Here is a 14,017-nt window from a genome sequence, read left to right on the forward strand (position 1 = left end):
CTCTCTGTTTGTGTGTGTGTGTGTGTGTGTGTGTGTGTGTGTGTGTGTGTGTGTGTGTGTGTGTGTGTGTGTGTGTGTGTGTGTGTGTGTGTGTGTGTGTGAGAGAGAGAGAGAGAGAGAGAGAGAGAGAGAGAGAGAGAGACAAAGAATGAAATATTCAGTCTTGTCACAATAAATATAGTGTTGCCCCAGTTAGCATCTCTTATTGACTGACATATAGTGTGGGTGTGCTTTATGCGTGTGTGTGTGTGTATCAGTGTTTGTTTGTAGCTGTACGATCATTCTTCTGCTATCATGGAGCCATCTCATGTCTGCCTCATATTTTCTCAAACACGCACACAATCCCTGAAGTAGAAAAACACAGTATTATTAAAGTATTTTTGGCCAATATTTATATATATATACACACACACACACATATTATATAAACAAACTTTTATGTTAGATGTGATTGATTTGACAGTAATATATATATATTAGTATAATATATGTTATATAAAGTGAAAATTAAAACGGTAAGAGGAAATGAGAAGGAAATAATATTAGTAGATTTTGTAATAATGTTATTATTATTTTTTTATCATTATCCAAGTCTCTTAAATCATTGTATGGAATTTTATTATTATTATTATTATAGATTATCATTCATAATATTAAAAATAATAAATAATTCAAAACAGTGGCTTAAGATACTTGGACAAACATAGTCAATTTCCAAAATATTAAGGATTCTAACATTCAGGACTGAAGAATAATTCAGTTTCAAAGGAAGTATTGAATATTCAGCAGCATGTTTCGGGTTTTTGTACCATATTTTCAAACATGATCATCCAGCTGTTAATTCAACACGACAGGCCCTGATTAACCTGAAGTTCTCCCATCACGTCTCACAGAATGAGAGAATCCAGACCTCAATGAACACACTTCAAATGTTCACAACCACAGCTGAGTCAGGCTTTCAAAACAAATATTTTTAAGCTGTAACATTTTACGTTTTAGTCGGCAGAGCCCAGTGCTGTTTCCCTCGAGTCTCTGATTGATGAGTAACTGAAACAAAGAGCAGAAGGAAAAGACGCCTCGCTGAGTGAGTTAGCCACAGTAGCCAACAGCTCCGGGCTGAACCTTCAGGGAAAAGACCACTGCGCTCATAGAAAGATCTGAAAAATAGCTTTGTGCGAGACAGACAGACAATGTATAATGTAGCTGCTAAAGGTTTTCAATCTTTTGGTGGGTGAGCATGTGTTTGTCTGTGAGATTTGGGTCAGTGTTCATTCTAATGCAGTCGACATAACACAGAGAGCCAGTGGCAGGTCACTCCGACACACACACACACACACACACAAACACGCACATGCACACACGCACACACAACTCATCAGATCAGACACAGCTAGATTAGATCTTCTTTTGCTTCCAAAAGCTCATCCAATCAGATCGCTGCACTGCTCCAGCAATCGCAAAACGTCCGACCTTTAAGTCCACAGAACGAGCAGCTCATTGGGAGGGTGTGTGTGTGTGTGTGTGTGTGTGTGTGTGTGTGTGTGTGTGTGTGTGTGTGTGTGTGTGTGTGTGTGTGTGTGTGTGTGTGTGTGTGTGTGTGTGTGTGTGTGTGTGTGTGTGTGTGTGAGTGTGTGTGTGTGTGTGTGTGAAAGAAACTTAAAATGCAATAATCTTCCAACTTCACGGAGTCCCCTGTGCTTCTACATCCACATACAAACAGAAGTACTCAATCCGATAAAAAAATTAAATTCATACATTTGTCATATCTGCCAACAGGTTCAGAGTGTTTGTTTGAGTGGGCACATCATAATGGTGTGTGTGTGTGTGTGTGTGTGTGTTTGTGTGTGTGTGTGTGTGTGTGTGTGTGTGTGTGTGTGTGTGTGTGTGTGTGTGTGTGTGTGTGTGTGTGTGTGTGTGTGTGTGTGTGTGTGTGTGTGTGTGTGTGTGTGTGTGTGTGTGTTTTAGGGGTCATTGTTTGTTACCTTCAACAAAGCCTATATTGTTCCAGTAGAAAATCCTTCAAAATGAACCAACACTCTCATGAGGTTTGAGGAAGGGAGGAATGAAACAAGAGGAGACTCAGCCTGCTGTTCCTCTCTCTCTCTCTCTCTCTCTCTCTCTCTCTCTCTCTCTCTGCATGGATCACTGGACTGATGGAATTCAACACTTCTATCATGTAACCACTCGCTCCTTACTTTTATTTCAGCTTGTTTCTTTTTTCTTTCTTCCTGCTTGTTTTTTGTTTATTTTATCCCTTCTTTCTGTTTATTTTTTCCTTTCTTCCCTTTTTTACATTTCTGTTCCCTACTCCTCTTCCATCATTCTTTCTGTTTTTCCCCTACACTTTCTTTCTTTCTTTCTTTCTTTCTTTCTTTCTTTCTTTCTTTCTTTCTGTTTATATCTTCCTGTTCCTTCCTTTCTTATATTTATTGTTTCTTTGTTTTTTTCGTTCCTTCCTGCTTGTTTCTTTCTGTCCATGTCTTTCTTCATTTCTTGGATTTCTTTCCTCCATTACTTCCTGTTTTTTCTTTATATTTCTTTGTTTCTATCCCTCCTGTTTCTTTCTCTTCATTTCATTCCTTCTTTCTTTCTTTCTTTCTTTCTTTCTTTCCTTCTTTCTTTCTTTCTATCTTCCTTCCTCCCTTCCTTCCTCGTGTTTCTTTCATTCTTACTTCCTGTATCTTTCTTTATATTTCTTTGTTTCCATCCCTGTTTCTTTCTCTTTTTATTTCCTTCCTGTTTCTTTCTTTCATGCTTTCATTTCTTTCCTCTTTCTTTCTTTAGTAAACACTGCCACCCATTCACTCAAATTACCTGTAAGTGAAGAAAATGACCAGCACATTCTGTTACTGATCGAAGATGGCTATCTGTGTTCTCGCAAATTAGACCATTTCAAAACACCAGCACAAACCATTATGCCTATTATATTCGGACTACATTAAAAGCATTTCTGAGTAAAGCGTTTTGTGATTAATGAAGCAGAGGGGAAAGCAGAGTGTGTGTGTGTGTTCTCGACGGCAGTAATCCAGATCTCCCAGAATTCAACATGTACAGGAGCACGTTTCATTCAGATTCTGGCCTTGAAGACCTGCTTGCCCTCGTCATATTTTAACCTGTGTGTGTGTTAGAGAGATAACAGAGACTGTGCACAATGGGAATGTAATTAAACGTCAATTAGTCTCTGTTCTAATGTGGCTCACACACTCGCTTCCCGTCTTTAACACACACCCAGACAAACACTCATTATGTGCGTTAGCTCCATGGGTAGTGTGTGACCCATCATGCATCACTGACCTTCATCACCCACTGGGACATCCGCATGGGCATCACTACAGCGACAGTGTCCATTACTACAGCAACCACATCCATACACACACTGATCGTAAGACAGAGTGATATCACACACACACACAGCAGAAATCTTGCTCGGTTTGGTGCGTGCACCTGGTGCCCGATGTCCCATAAGACAAAGAAAGATGAACTCCATCTTATATTGCTTTCTTTCTCAGTCTCTTTCCTTTTCGCTCTCATTCGTTTCTGCCTCAAAGGGGAGAAAAAGTTGTTTAGCTGACTATGTCTTTTTGTACTAGTACTTACTTGCCAAAGAGGTCAGATATACCACAAGCACAGAACTGAATATTCAGCCAGTGTTTGTCTGCAAGGCACCACAGATTTAGAGTGTGTTTGTGTGTTACCCTTGTATTCAAAATGAATGCTTACAAGTTACAATAAGAGCTCACTATAATTTAAAAAGCAGTTCATTATTCAGTTGACCTTACATTTGCACGTCAACAATGCCTATTCAGAGTTCTGAAACTTGGCCCTCTCAGTCACGGTGAGGTAACACAGAGGAAGCGGGATAGATACTATTATTCTAAACACCAGAATACCTAATGATAAGAGTAAAATGTGGGAAAGTCTGCCAAACCTTGTGCTATTTCTGGCTGTGTATAGAACCCGCCACTCTGAAGAACAGAAGATCTTTGATACAGAAGATCTCAACGTTAGAAACGGGCACCTGAAGTTAAGTTTTAGAAAGATACCTGTTAAAAATTGTAAGCTAAAAAATATATTGGACTACAAAGCAACCCACACAAGTCACAACAGCAAATAAATGACCCAATTGTAAAGGTCAAAGAGAGAATGGAAATTAAAGGGGTCATGACATGAGAAACCAAATTTGCCTTGATCTTTTGGTATATAAGAGATCTATGTACTATTATGTACTATTAAAACTTCCTGAAAGTTTCATAGCTTAAGACGTCCTCCCCATTATAAACGAAGCATTTATTTAATCAAGCTCTAAATACAGCTCGTTCTAGATCCATGGTATGAAGTGACGTCACGGTGCGAAGTGACATACCAGTCGTTTGCATATGACCGCCTCCAGCGCAAGACGACTACGCCTCATTTCGCATCATCGCATGCGTTGTCGTGCAGCGAGTGGGTCTGTTTACAAGATGACTGCGATGCTACGCAGATGTGCTGTTCCTGTTTGAGTCTTTGAATACGCTGCCGAACGATCCAGACGTCAGGGAAAACAGTCGGATGCAGTTTATTTGCAGCATATGCAGCCCGCCAAAGCTTAATTTGAACGGTGAGTGATCAGATGAGTGTGACAGGGGATGTTACTGAAGAACGAGCAGAGAGAGAGAGAGAGCCCCGGCCGCGTGCGCGCCTTCAAACTCTCTCTCTCTCTCTCTCTCCCTCCCTCGCGCATTTGATTCAAAATCACTTGAGAATTGACACGATGGTAAAAGATCGGAAGACCGAAGTTTCACGTGGTGGAGCATTGTGTAGTCTACGTGTGATACAAAATGATAAACGTTAATAAGTTATGCATAAGCAGCACTGACGTTTGCCAATCATAACAGTGGGCGTTAACACTGAACTCTTAAGGGGGAAACACCTCCAAAACAGACAGTTTGAATCAGAGGTGAGAAACAGGGTAGGAAAAGGTTGTATATCACTATATTTTTTAAGTTTTTTTGTACAAAAAACCATAGTAATACTATATTTGCACCTAAGGGAACATAATAAAACAAAACAAAAAACCATGTCATGACCCCTTTAAATAAAGAAATAAATGTATGATGTGGCCCCAACCATTCAGGATTTTACTAAAATCTAAAAATTTTACTTTGAAGCAACAATGCAACAATGAAAAGAAACAAATAAAATATATTTTTATATATTTGAATAAAACATTATTTGTGAAATTGAGTGAATATCCAATTTGTGCATGTCAGAATACTAAAATAACTAAAAACACAGCAAAGATCAATCCTATTAAACAATTTTACTATAATAAACATTAGTGGTAACAGCGTGACATAACTTTACATTTACAAAAGATAAAATCTATAACATACTTTAGACGTCTGCTTCCAATAGCGGGTTAAACATTTCAGATAGCAGAATATATCAGGCTGGGTGGATATTGGATTGTTATCCAATAGCCCTTTGCAATAGGAGCCATTTTCCTCTCACATTACAAAGCGGCTAAAACCAACCGTTTGCTCTTCGTTTTTGTGCATGTTAAAGGGGTAGTTTAAATTAGGCATCTAACACACACATACACATACAGCTCGATGTGATATTTGACCTCTCTCACCCTAGAGCGACCACAGCGAAATGAAGCCACTCATTTTCATACTTCAGCTGTGGCCTGAGAGACAGTTATGGTGAGAGGTTACACAAAGACCCACATACACAACACACACACACTCATCATTCTGGTGCAGCGGTTTGGTCAGAATTACTTCAAAGCTGGACTGTCTGAAATCAGAATCATATGTTGCTGACACAGCCTTAATACAAAAATACATTCAGAACCGAACGCATACTTGCTCTCTCGCACACACACTCGACACAGTCACACGGAAGAGAAGCTCATCCTAAACAACCCTTAATTTAGCCCTTTTTAACGCTCTTAATCCTAGAAACATTGCATAAACCATTAGAGTCTTTCAAGCAGCCACACACTCCTCCTCATTTGGTCATTAAGTGCATTTCATGCAGTTATAATCGCAAAATCTTGTGACTGCTCACCATTTTTTAACTTTCCATCCTTCGCTTTTTTCTCTTTCTCTTTCCATCATCTTTAGCACTCCCTTGACTGTATGACGAAACTGTTTCCATTGTCATGCTTTTCAAATCAACTTCTCAAACTCACATACATACTGTACACAGCTTTTTTGAAAATTTGATATCTTTCAGCAAGATATGTTTATAGAGGTAAAATTTTGATGAATGAGTAAATGGTGTAGTTTGGTTTCTAAATCAATTTTTTTTAAACGTGGGGTCAGAGCTGATCTCCGTCAAAGTAAATATGATCAGGTCACTAAAATGCAGAAATCGTTTAGAAACGCTACTAAATCACGAGAAACACGAGAGCTCAAATCACTCTCATGCAAATGTTTCTGAATTGAATTCAGGTTCTGAAGCCGCCCTCAAAGAATGAGACAGGATCCATTTCAAACCTGTACTGCCTCATGAATCCACACAAGAGTGACATGATCAGCACAGTGTCTTTCTGGAAGACATACTGGAATTAAACCAGGCCATAAAAGACAGTGAATTCCCAGAATCTCTCTTCACAATTAGAAACAGACACAGAATCTGACCAAGCACAGACTTACTGACCCCAGTCCAGACATAGAAAAATATCCAAACAATAAAAATGCACATATCTTAACACATAAATGAAAGGGATGTCAAAAGAACTGCATATTTTTGTACTTATGCCTAAATGATTTTGATGAAAAATAAAACTATGAAATAACAAATATATTTTGTTTCATTGGTTAAACTTGTTTGTACACGAATGAGCACCAGACTACCAAAACTTTTTTCAGCTGTATTTTTATCTTGTTTTCCAATAAAAATAAAAACCTAAAGTATTTAAATTATATTGGGTTGATAATATTAGTTTTGAAATTGAGTGACTGTCCAACGTGTTCATGTGTCTTAAACTAATTTAAAAACAACAACAATGCTAATAAACAGTTTTATTTACAGTAAACAATAAACATTATTGTAACAGACATTCTATGACAGAGTCTGAAAATTAAAATACTTGAGAATACTGGAGATTTAAGATGCAATTTAATCTTGAAGATTATTTTTCTCACCCCAGTGGCTAATTGTTTTTCACTGTTTTGAGCATAAACCTCACTTTTCAACCTTAAGCATAAACTCATTTTGTTAGATTTACGTTTATGTGAGATTTATTTAAATAATGCCAATGTGGTAAGGGAAATAAAATGAAAGCAAAATATATTCTCTGAAAACAAGTGTTTTGCAAATTTAATGTTTTTAGAAGGATATTTTTGCTGATTAAAAAGTAAGTTTAAGTAACAGCACAAGGTGCCTGGAGCACTTGAGCTAAATGTTGCGGCACAGCTTGAGAGGATAAAGTGAACATGTATGACTCGGAGGCTGAGACAAAGATGCGTGAGCGCAGACCCGGCCTGCTTCAAAGAACCTCTGCAGACAGGCTGGAGACGATTTGGAGACGATTTGACAAATAGTAACATGGATAAAGGAAAGGAGCGAGGAGATTTCTGGAGCCACTGGAGCCAATGCACTGAACCTCTGTAGGGACTACATTGTCTACATATCGACTTGAGAATCCTCGGACGTGTGCAGCCTTCTATATATGAGCAGATCATTCAAATAAATGAAATCTTTAAATTTAGATTTATACTATAACATGTCTTGAAAGATTTAAATTAAAATTACAGACGAAATATAAAGAGATAATCAAAGAGCTCGACAGTTCTTCCTAAATTGGATTAAAGGGGCCGACGCGGGTGGCGTGACGATATGGTGAGTGTTGAGCTCTGCTGGGAAAGGAAACATAGTCAGCATCATAGAAATCAAAATACTGAGGGTACAGGAGAGGCACAGAGGTTGAGAGAAAGAAACTCGACACCAAGCCGAAGGAGTATAATATAGTGACAGGAGAAACAGCAGATTCTCGTGGATGGATCAAAAACACCTGGAGTGACGCTGTAGTCGCTAAAAAAGCCTGACAGACACCCTCAAGGCGGGTGGGCAGAGCAACGCTTAATGATTTGTCAGTATTAATGAAGTCTGCAGCTGCTCAGGCACTATCAAGCTAAATGCTAATAACTAACTATTCATTATCAAACCACACAACATGGTGCTAACAAAATATCATTAATGTAATAATTAAAACACACCGTAAACCTTAACCACAAGTAGAGCGAGTAAGACAGACAAACCCGAGTAGAAATCTACACAGTAATTGCTTTTTTACTTAGGAATTTTGAGAGCATAATTAGTTCAATATGCTTTTCTTGAGTTTGTGTGTGTTTTAAAAAGGATTATAGTTTGAGTGGTCAGTTTAGATGTCTGGAAACATTTTGCTTACATTTAACACACAAACGGGGAGTTTTATATTAAACTGCATCTATACTTATGCCAAAGTATAATCAGTTCAGGGACTCACTGTATGTAAACAATGTAAATGCGACATACCAATAGCACATATTGTAGAAAAACAACTCAAGAGGCTTTTACCGAGGAGCGAATGGATGCGTGTGAAACTGTCACGCTCTAAAGTCTCTCGCTGAGTTATTAACTTGAATGACCAGTGAAAACAAGATGACCAGACAGCAAAAACCACTGAACCCAGAACTCAAACACATTTCAGCAAAATTATTTTAACCAGATTCATCCTGTTTACCAGAGCAAGATAAAGGAGCTGGTTGCTAGGGAGTGTGTGTGTGTGTGTGTGTGTGTGTGTGTGTGTGTGTGTGTGTGTGTGTGTGTGTGTGTGTGTGTGTGTGTGTGAGAGAGAGAGAGAGAGAGAGAGAGAGAGAGGGAGTAAGAGTAAAAGAGAGAAGAGAGAAGAGAGGGAGAGAGAGAGAGAGTTTTACTGGATCTAATAGCGGCCCTGCTGCTTTCTGGGGGTGTAGTTGTGGTGATGGGTCAGTGGAGGTGAAGTGGATTATGGGACATGTCTGGGCATCATGGCCAAGAGACCAAAAACTCAGTGAGGCAAGACAACCAATGAGACATGCCTGACTGAAAGTGTCTCTACCTCCCACCATCCTTGGGGAAAGAGTTAAAAAAAGAAAGCGGGGTAAAGAGAAAAGGAGTGTGTTACATTTACCATGCTGTTCCCTGCTGTTTTCATCTCGTATGCTAAGGGTTTAGCATGCATTTATGCTGAATGTGCTAGAAATCTTTAATTCTGAATGAATCATTAATCAGCGCTTCAGTTCTGTTTGTGGCTGGAAAATCATCCCTCACTGAAAACATTTCACAAAAGCTTGACTGTGGCATTTGCAGATTTACACAAACATACTACCATTACTATGAAAGCCTGTTCTTGCCTTTCTAACTCTATTTTTGACTTAATTACCCACACTTTGTATCACAATGTGAGTTTATTTCTTATTTTAAACTTTATCCCTTATTTTAAACCATTTCAAATACCCATTTTATTTTTAACTCTAAGGCAGAAACTGACTTCCATTTATTATACACGTGTAAATGTGTGGCTGGTCTTTCAGACCTGATCTAAATGTGGGTAATGAATAAACTGACATTTCACACACACTAGAGCTCAAAGAGTAAAAGCTGCACCACACTCATGTTATCTAAACACAAGCCAGAGGACTAACCCATCTCAAGACATATGGCTCTCTGAAGAACCACACACACACACACACACACTTTCCGTTGACTTCTACTGTTTCTATATTGCACTAATGAAATTTTCTATTCCTTAACCCTACCCTAAACCATCACATAATCTGGGGGCCTTTGGCTGGTCCACACAATGCGATTTCCAGTTTTACTAATATTTTGGGGACATTTGGACCCCATAAGGTAGACAAGAACCTGACCCAAACACACGTTTAGTAAGCTATCTAAAAAGAGACTCATTAACTACTAAAATAACCTCTTTTTAGTTACAATAGATTACTGCTTATAAACTTGTGATACACAACTTTACAGAATTTTAAGAAGTAAATCAATACTTTTCAATCAATACTTTTCAACAGCTTGTCCACGGGTTCAGTGGATATCCAAATTTACTAAACAGGGGAAATTAGCGTGAGAACGCAATTCAAAAAATGTGCCGATGGGAGTGTAAAGTTCTGCGCATGATCTCCTGACAACATGCAAATTAAAGAACACATAGGCGGATCATTTCCATAATGACCAACGCAATCTTGAGGGCAGTGCAAATTAGCGTCTGGTTTAAAGGATTAGTTCACCTCAAAATGAAAATTTCCTAATAATTTACTCACCCCAATGCCATCCAAGATATCCATGTCTTTCTTTCCTCAGTGGAAGAGAAATTCATTTTTTGAGGAAAACGTTTCTGGATTTTTCTTCGAATAATGGACTTCAATGACAACCAGCGTTTTGAAGTCCAAATTAATGCAGTTTCAAAGGTCTTTGAAGTGCTTGAAACGGCTGTGCACGATCGCAGCTGAAGAGGAGAGTCTTATCTTGCAAAACGATAGGTCACTTTCAAAAAAACATACATATTGATATATACTTTTTAACCACCATTGTTCGGATTGAGCTGATCTGCAACTCGCCGGAAACTACGTCATCACATTGAAAGGCGACTGTCGATGTCGCGGGCGGAAGTACCGCCCCACTCGACCGTGCGAAGGAGGATAGTTCAAATTGTATTGGTCGCTTTGTAAACAGTAGGGCGATACTTCCGCCGGTGCCCGCGACATCGACAGTGACCTTTCAACGTGATGATGTAGTTCCCGGCACGTTGCAGATCAGCTCAGTCCGAACAATTGTAGTTAAAAAGTGTAAATATATATATATATATATTTATATATATATTTTTTTTTATAAATGACCTGTCGTTTTGCAAAATAAGACCCCCCCCCCCCCCCCCCCTCAGCTGCGATCGTGCACAGTCTGTTGAAGCACTTCAGACACATTATTATACACCACATTATTCAAAGAATAATTTCTCTTCCACTGAGGAAAGAAAGACATGGATATATTGGATGGCATTGGGGTGAGTAAATTATTAGGAAATTTTCATTTTGAGGTGAACTAATCCTTTAAGACATGCTTTTTTAGGCGGTGAATAATGGCGCTAATACCAGTCAATTGACTAGCGCAAACCTTAATAAATCACCTTGCATGATTCATTTAAATACTCTCCTCCCATAAATTTGGCATCTGAAAGGGAAACTCCCATAAATGCATATGCAATAAGGTCAGCCGCAAAAAATAACCCTGTCCACGTCTATTCAGCGCAAATTTTTCACTGCGTGTCTTTAGTAAATCCTGACAGTAGTTGATGCCAAAACAGGGTTTGAGCTGGTGCAAGCTGTTAGTAAATCTGGCCCTAAGGGTTCTACTAATATGCAACTTTTAGGGGGATAGAGTCCCTTTAAGGGTACTGTCCCAGCAACAATATGCTGCACCCCTAAAGGTACAACTTTTGCAAATATTTCTGCATTAATGCAAATTTTTTCCCAAAAGTATAGGTAGGTTAGACAAATGCAGAAAAGCTGGAGTTACTTACAGGTGATGTAATAGTTTGTGAAGCGTTTGAATTCAAGTCCCATGTAGTTTGGACTGAACTCCTGGAACTTGATGGTGAATTTGATGTCTTTCTCTGGTTTATTGCAGGTCACCAGAACATTGGGGTCCAGTATGGTGCTGCAGGACTCGGCCTGCTCTTTTTTCACCAGGTAGAGTTTATAAAACTCATACGGTCTCCCAATGTCCCCTTTGGGGCAGATAATGTCCAGTTTGTCACCGATTTCTGGGTAGATCACCAAGCCCTTCCCAGACACAAACCTGCAACACAAAGCATACAAAGTTACAATAAATCACAAACACATTTAAACAATCCTCTCTGAGACTGAATCTTAGTAGAATCTACATCTCTGTGGACTTCACAATCATGAGAGGAAAAACTTGGGTTCAAATAGCCCTCCGAGTCCAAACTGCCAAGAATCTCCACAAAATGCTCCAGAGGGACTATCGCCGTTTCTTTTTTCCTTTTAATAACATATTTCAAAATATTAAACAATTCCAAATATGAAAGAAAGAGAGCAACAGAAGAGCAGAGTCAGAAATGAGCTGGATGCAGATGGAGCTGAATCTGATGACTAGGATTTATTGGACAGGGAAAGAGAAGCATCTCACTTCATTTATTAGAGTTTATAATTTATTGTTCATGTGCTGATCAACCCTGCTCGCACATTCAGGGAATATATTATTATTCATTCTTAGTAACACTGACTAGCGTGTGTGTGTGTGTGTGTGTGTGTGTGTGTGTGTGTGTGTGTGTGTGTGTGTGTGTGTGTGTGTGTGTGTGTGTGCACCCCCATCAATATGTGTCTGTAAGGAGAGACGATTGCAACACAGTCCTTTACACATTTTACTGCTAACCGCACACAAACACACACAAGAACAAAAGCAAACACACAGAGACGTGCCCTAAAACTACATACACATATGCAGACAAAAACAGAAATCCCCTAAAACTACAACAGTGTATGCAAAAAACACACACACTCTAATGAAAAAGACATGCACACATACAAAAACACATCAGGAGAACGTATGTTTCCCTGATATATGGCCCTGATCAAACTCAAATATTGTCTCTGTATAATGTAATTTTGCTGTTTATTTCTGTTCTCCTGCGCACACTCTTCGCTGCAGGCTGTTCGCTGGTTTAACACACATTAGAGCACACAAAACATCTTCACAGACGGATTAACAACAAAAACCTTTTACTGGGGCACAGACTTCCGTCTATTTCACAAAACATGCTGTGCGTTCACATGCTTATGTCTGTGTCTGAGGTGTGTGCAGGATTGTGAAATCCAATTATGACTGAGTGATTATGACCATTGAGAAGCACAATTATGTTCTCAGTGAGAAGAAGGGAAACAATGGGAACAGACAGACTTATATAAACAAGAATACACACAGTTATGATAGCTTACAGTGCTCTCATTGAAAAGAGTAGAGGAAATGCATCAATAGCTTAAAAATGCCATTTAAAAACAAACCACAGCAAAAAGTATGTGGCATGTAAATTCAGGGATTTCAGAAAAGCGGTTGAGTCAGTAAGATGTTTAAAGAAATTAATATTTCTATTCAGCAAGAATGCATTATATTGCATCAAATGTAACATATTTATTTATACTGTGACAAAAGATTTCTATTTCAAATAATACTGTTTCGATTAATTATCTATTCATCAAAGAAATCCTGAAAGAAATAACTGTTTCCACAAAAATAGTAAGCAGAACAACTTTTTTTAACATGGATAATTATAAGAAATGCTTCTTGAGCAGCAAATCAGCATATTATAATGATTTCTGAAGGATCATGTCACACTGAAGACTGGAGTGATGATGCTGGAAATTCAGCTTTACCATCATATTAATAAATTATATTTTAAAATATATTCAACATTGTTTGTCAACATCAGTAATATTTCAGTTTTTCATTTTCAAGTACAGTTTGTACTGTATTTTTGATCAAATATATGCCGCCTAGGTGACCATAAGAGACTACTTTCAAAAACATTAGAAATCTTCAAAAACATCAAAATCTACTAACCCCCAGCCTTTGAAGAGTAGTTTATTGAAAATAAAACACCACAATAAACATAGGTTATTATAGTAAATAACTAATGATTACCTCTGACATATTAAATAGTGATATACATGTGCAAAATATATCATATTATGAAGTAGTAGGCGATCAGCCACAGAGATTAACGATTTTAGCCAAATGTTGTAGCAGTTCATAAAAGCAGATATCTGAGGCGTTGACATGCAGACCTAGAGAATATCTGTGTGTGCGCGTGAGAGAATAAGAGATTTGCATGACTTAAGAAGTTTTGCAGGGTTAAACTCTTTGTGTGACATTTGCCTCCTCTGTCTGCGGCCTCTTCTCTGTTCCTGTCTATCCCTTTCTTTTATCCCTCTGTTTCAAGATTCTCTTTTCATCCCTCTCTTTTTTCCCCATC

At 38.4% G+C, this 14,017-nt stretch overlaps 1 protein-coding gene across 1 annotated transcript in view; it reads right to left on the reverse strand.

Moving 5' to 3' along the window:
• Positions 1-14,017, reverse strand: part of efnb1 (ephrin-B1) — a 36,218-nt gene that overhangs the window by 8,262 nt on the left and 13,939 nt on the right. The window contains exon 2 of the mRNA XM_077231161.1: positions 11,546-11,823. Coding sequence (XP_077087276.1) covers positions 11,546-11,823 — 278 coding nt within the window. The remainder of the gene's footprint in view (positions 1-11,545; positions 11,824-14,017) is intronic.

The sequence above is a fragment of the Siphateles boraxobius genome, unplaced genomic scaffold (genome assembly GCF_051911475.1).
Source record: "Siphateles boraxobius isolate OS27281-9 unplaced genomic scaffold, OSU_SipBor_1 16, whole genome shotgun sequence".
Taxonomy (NCBI): Eukaryota; Metazoa; Chordata; class Actinopteri; order Cypriniformes; family Leuciscidae; genus Siphateles; species Siphateles boraxobius.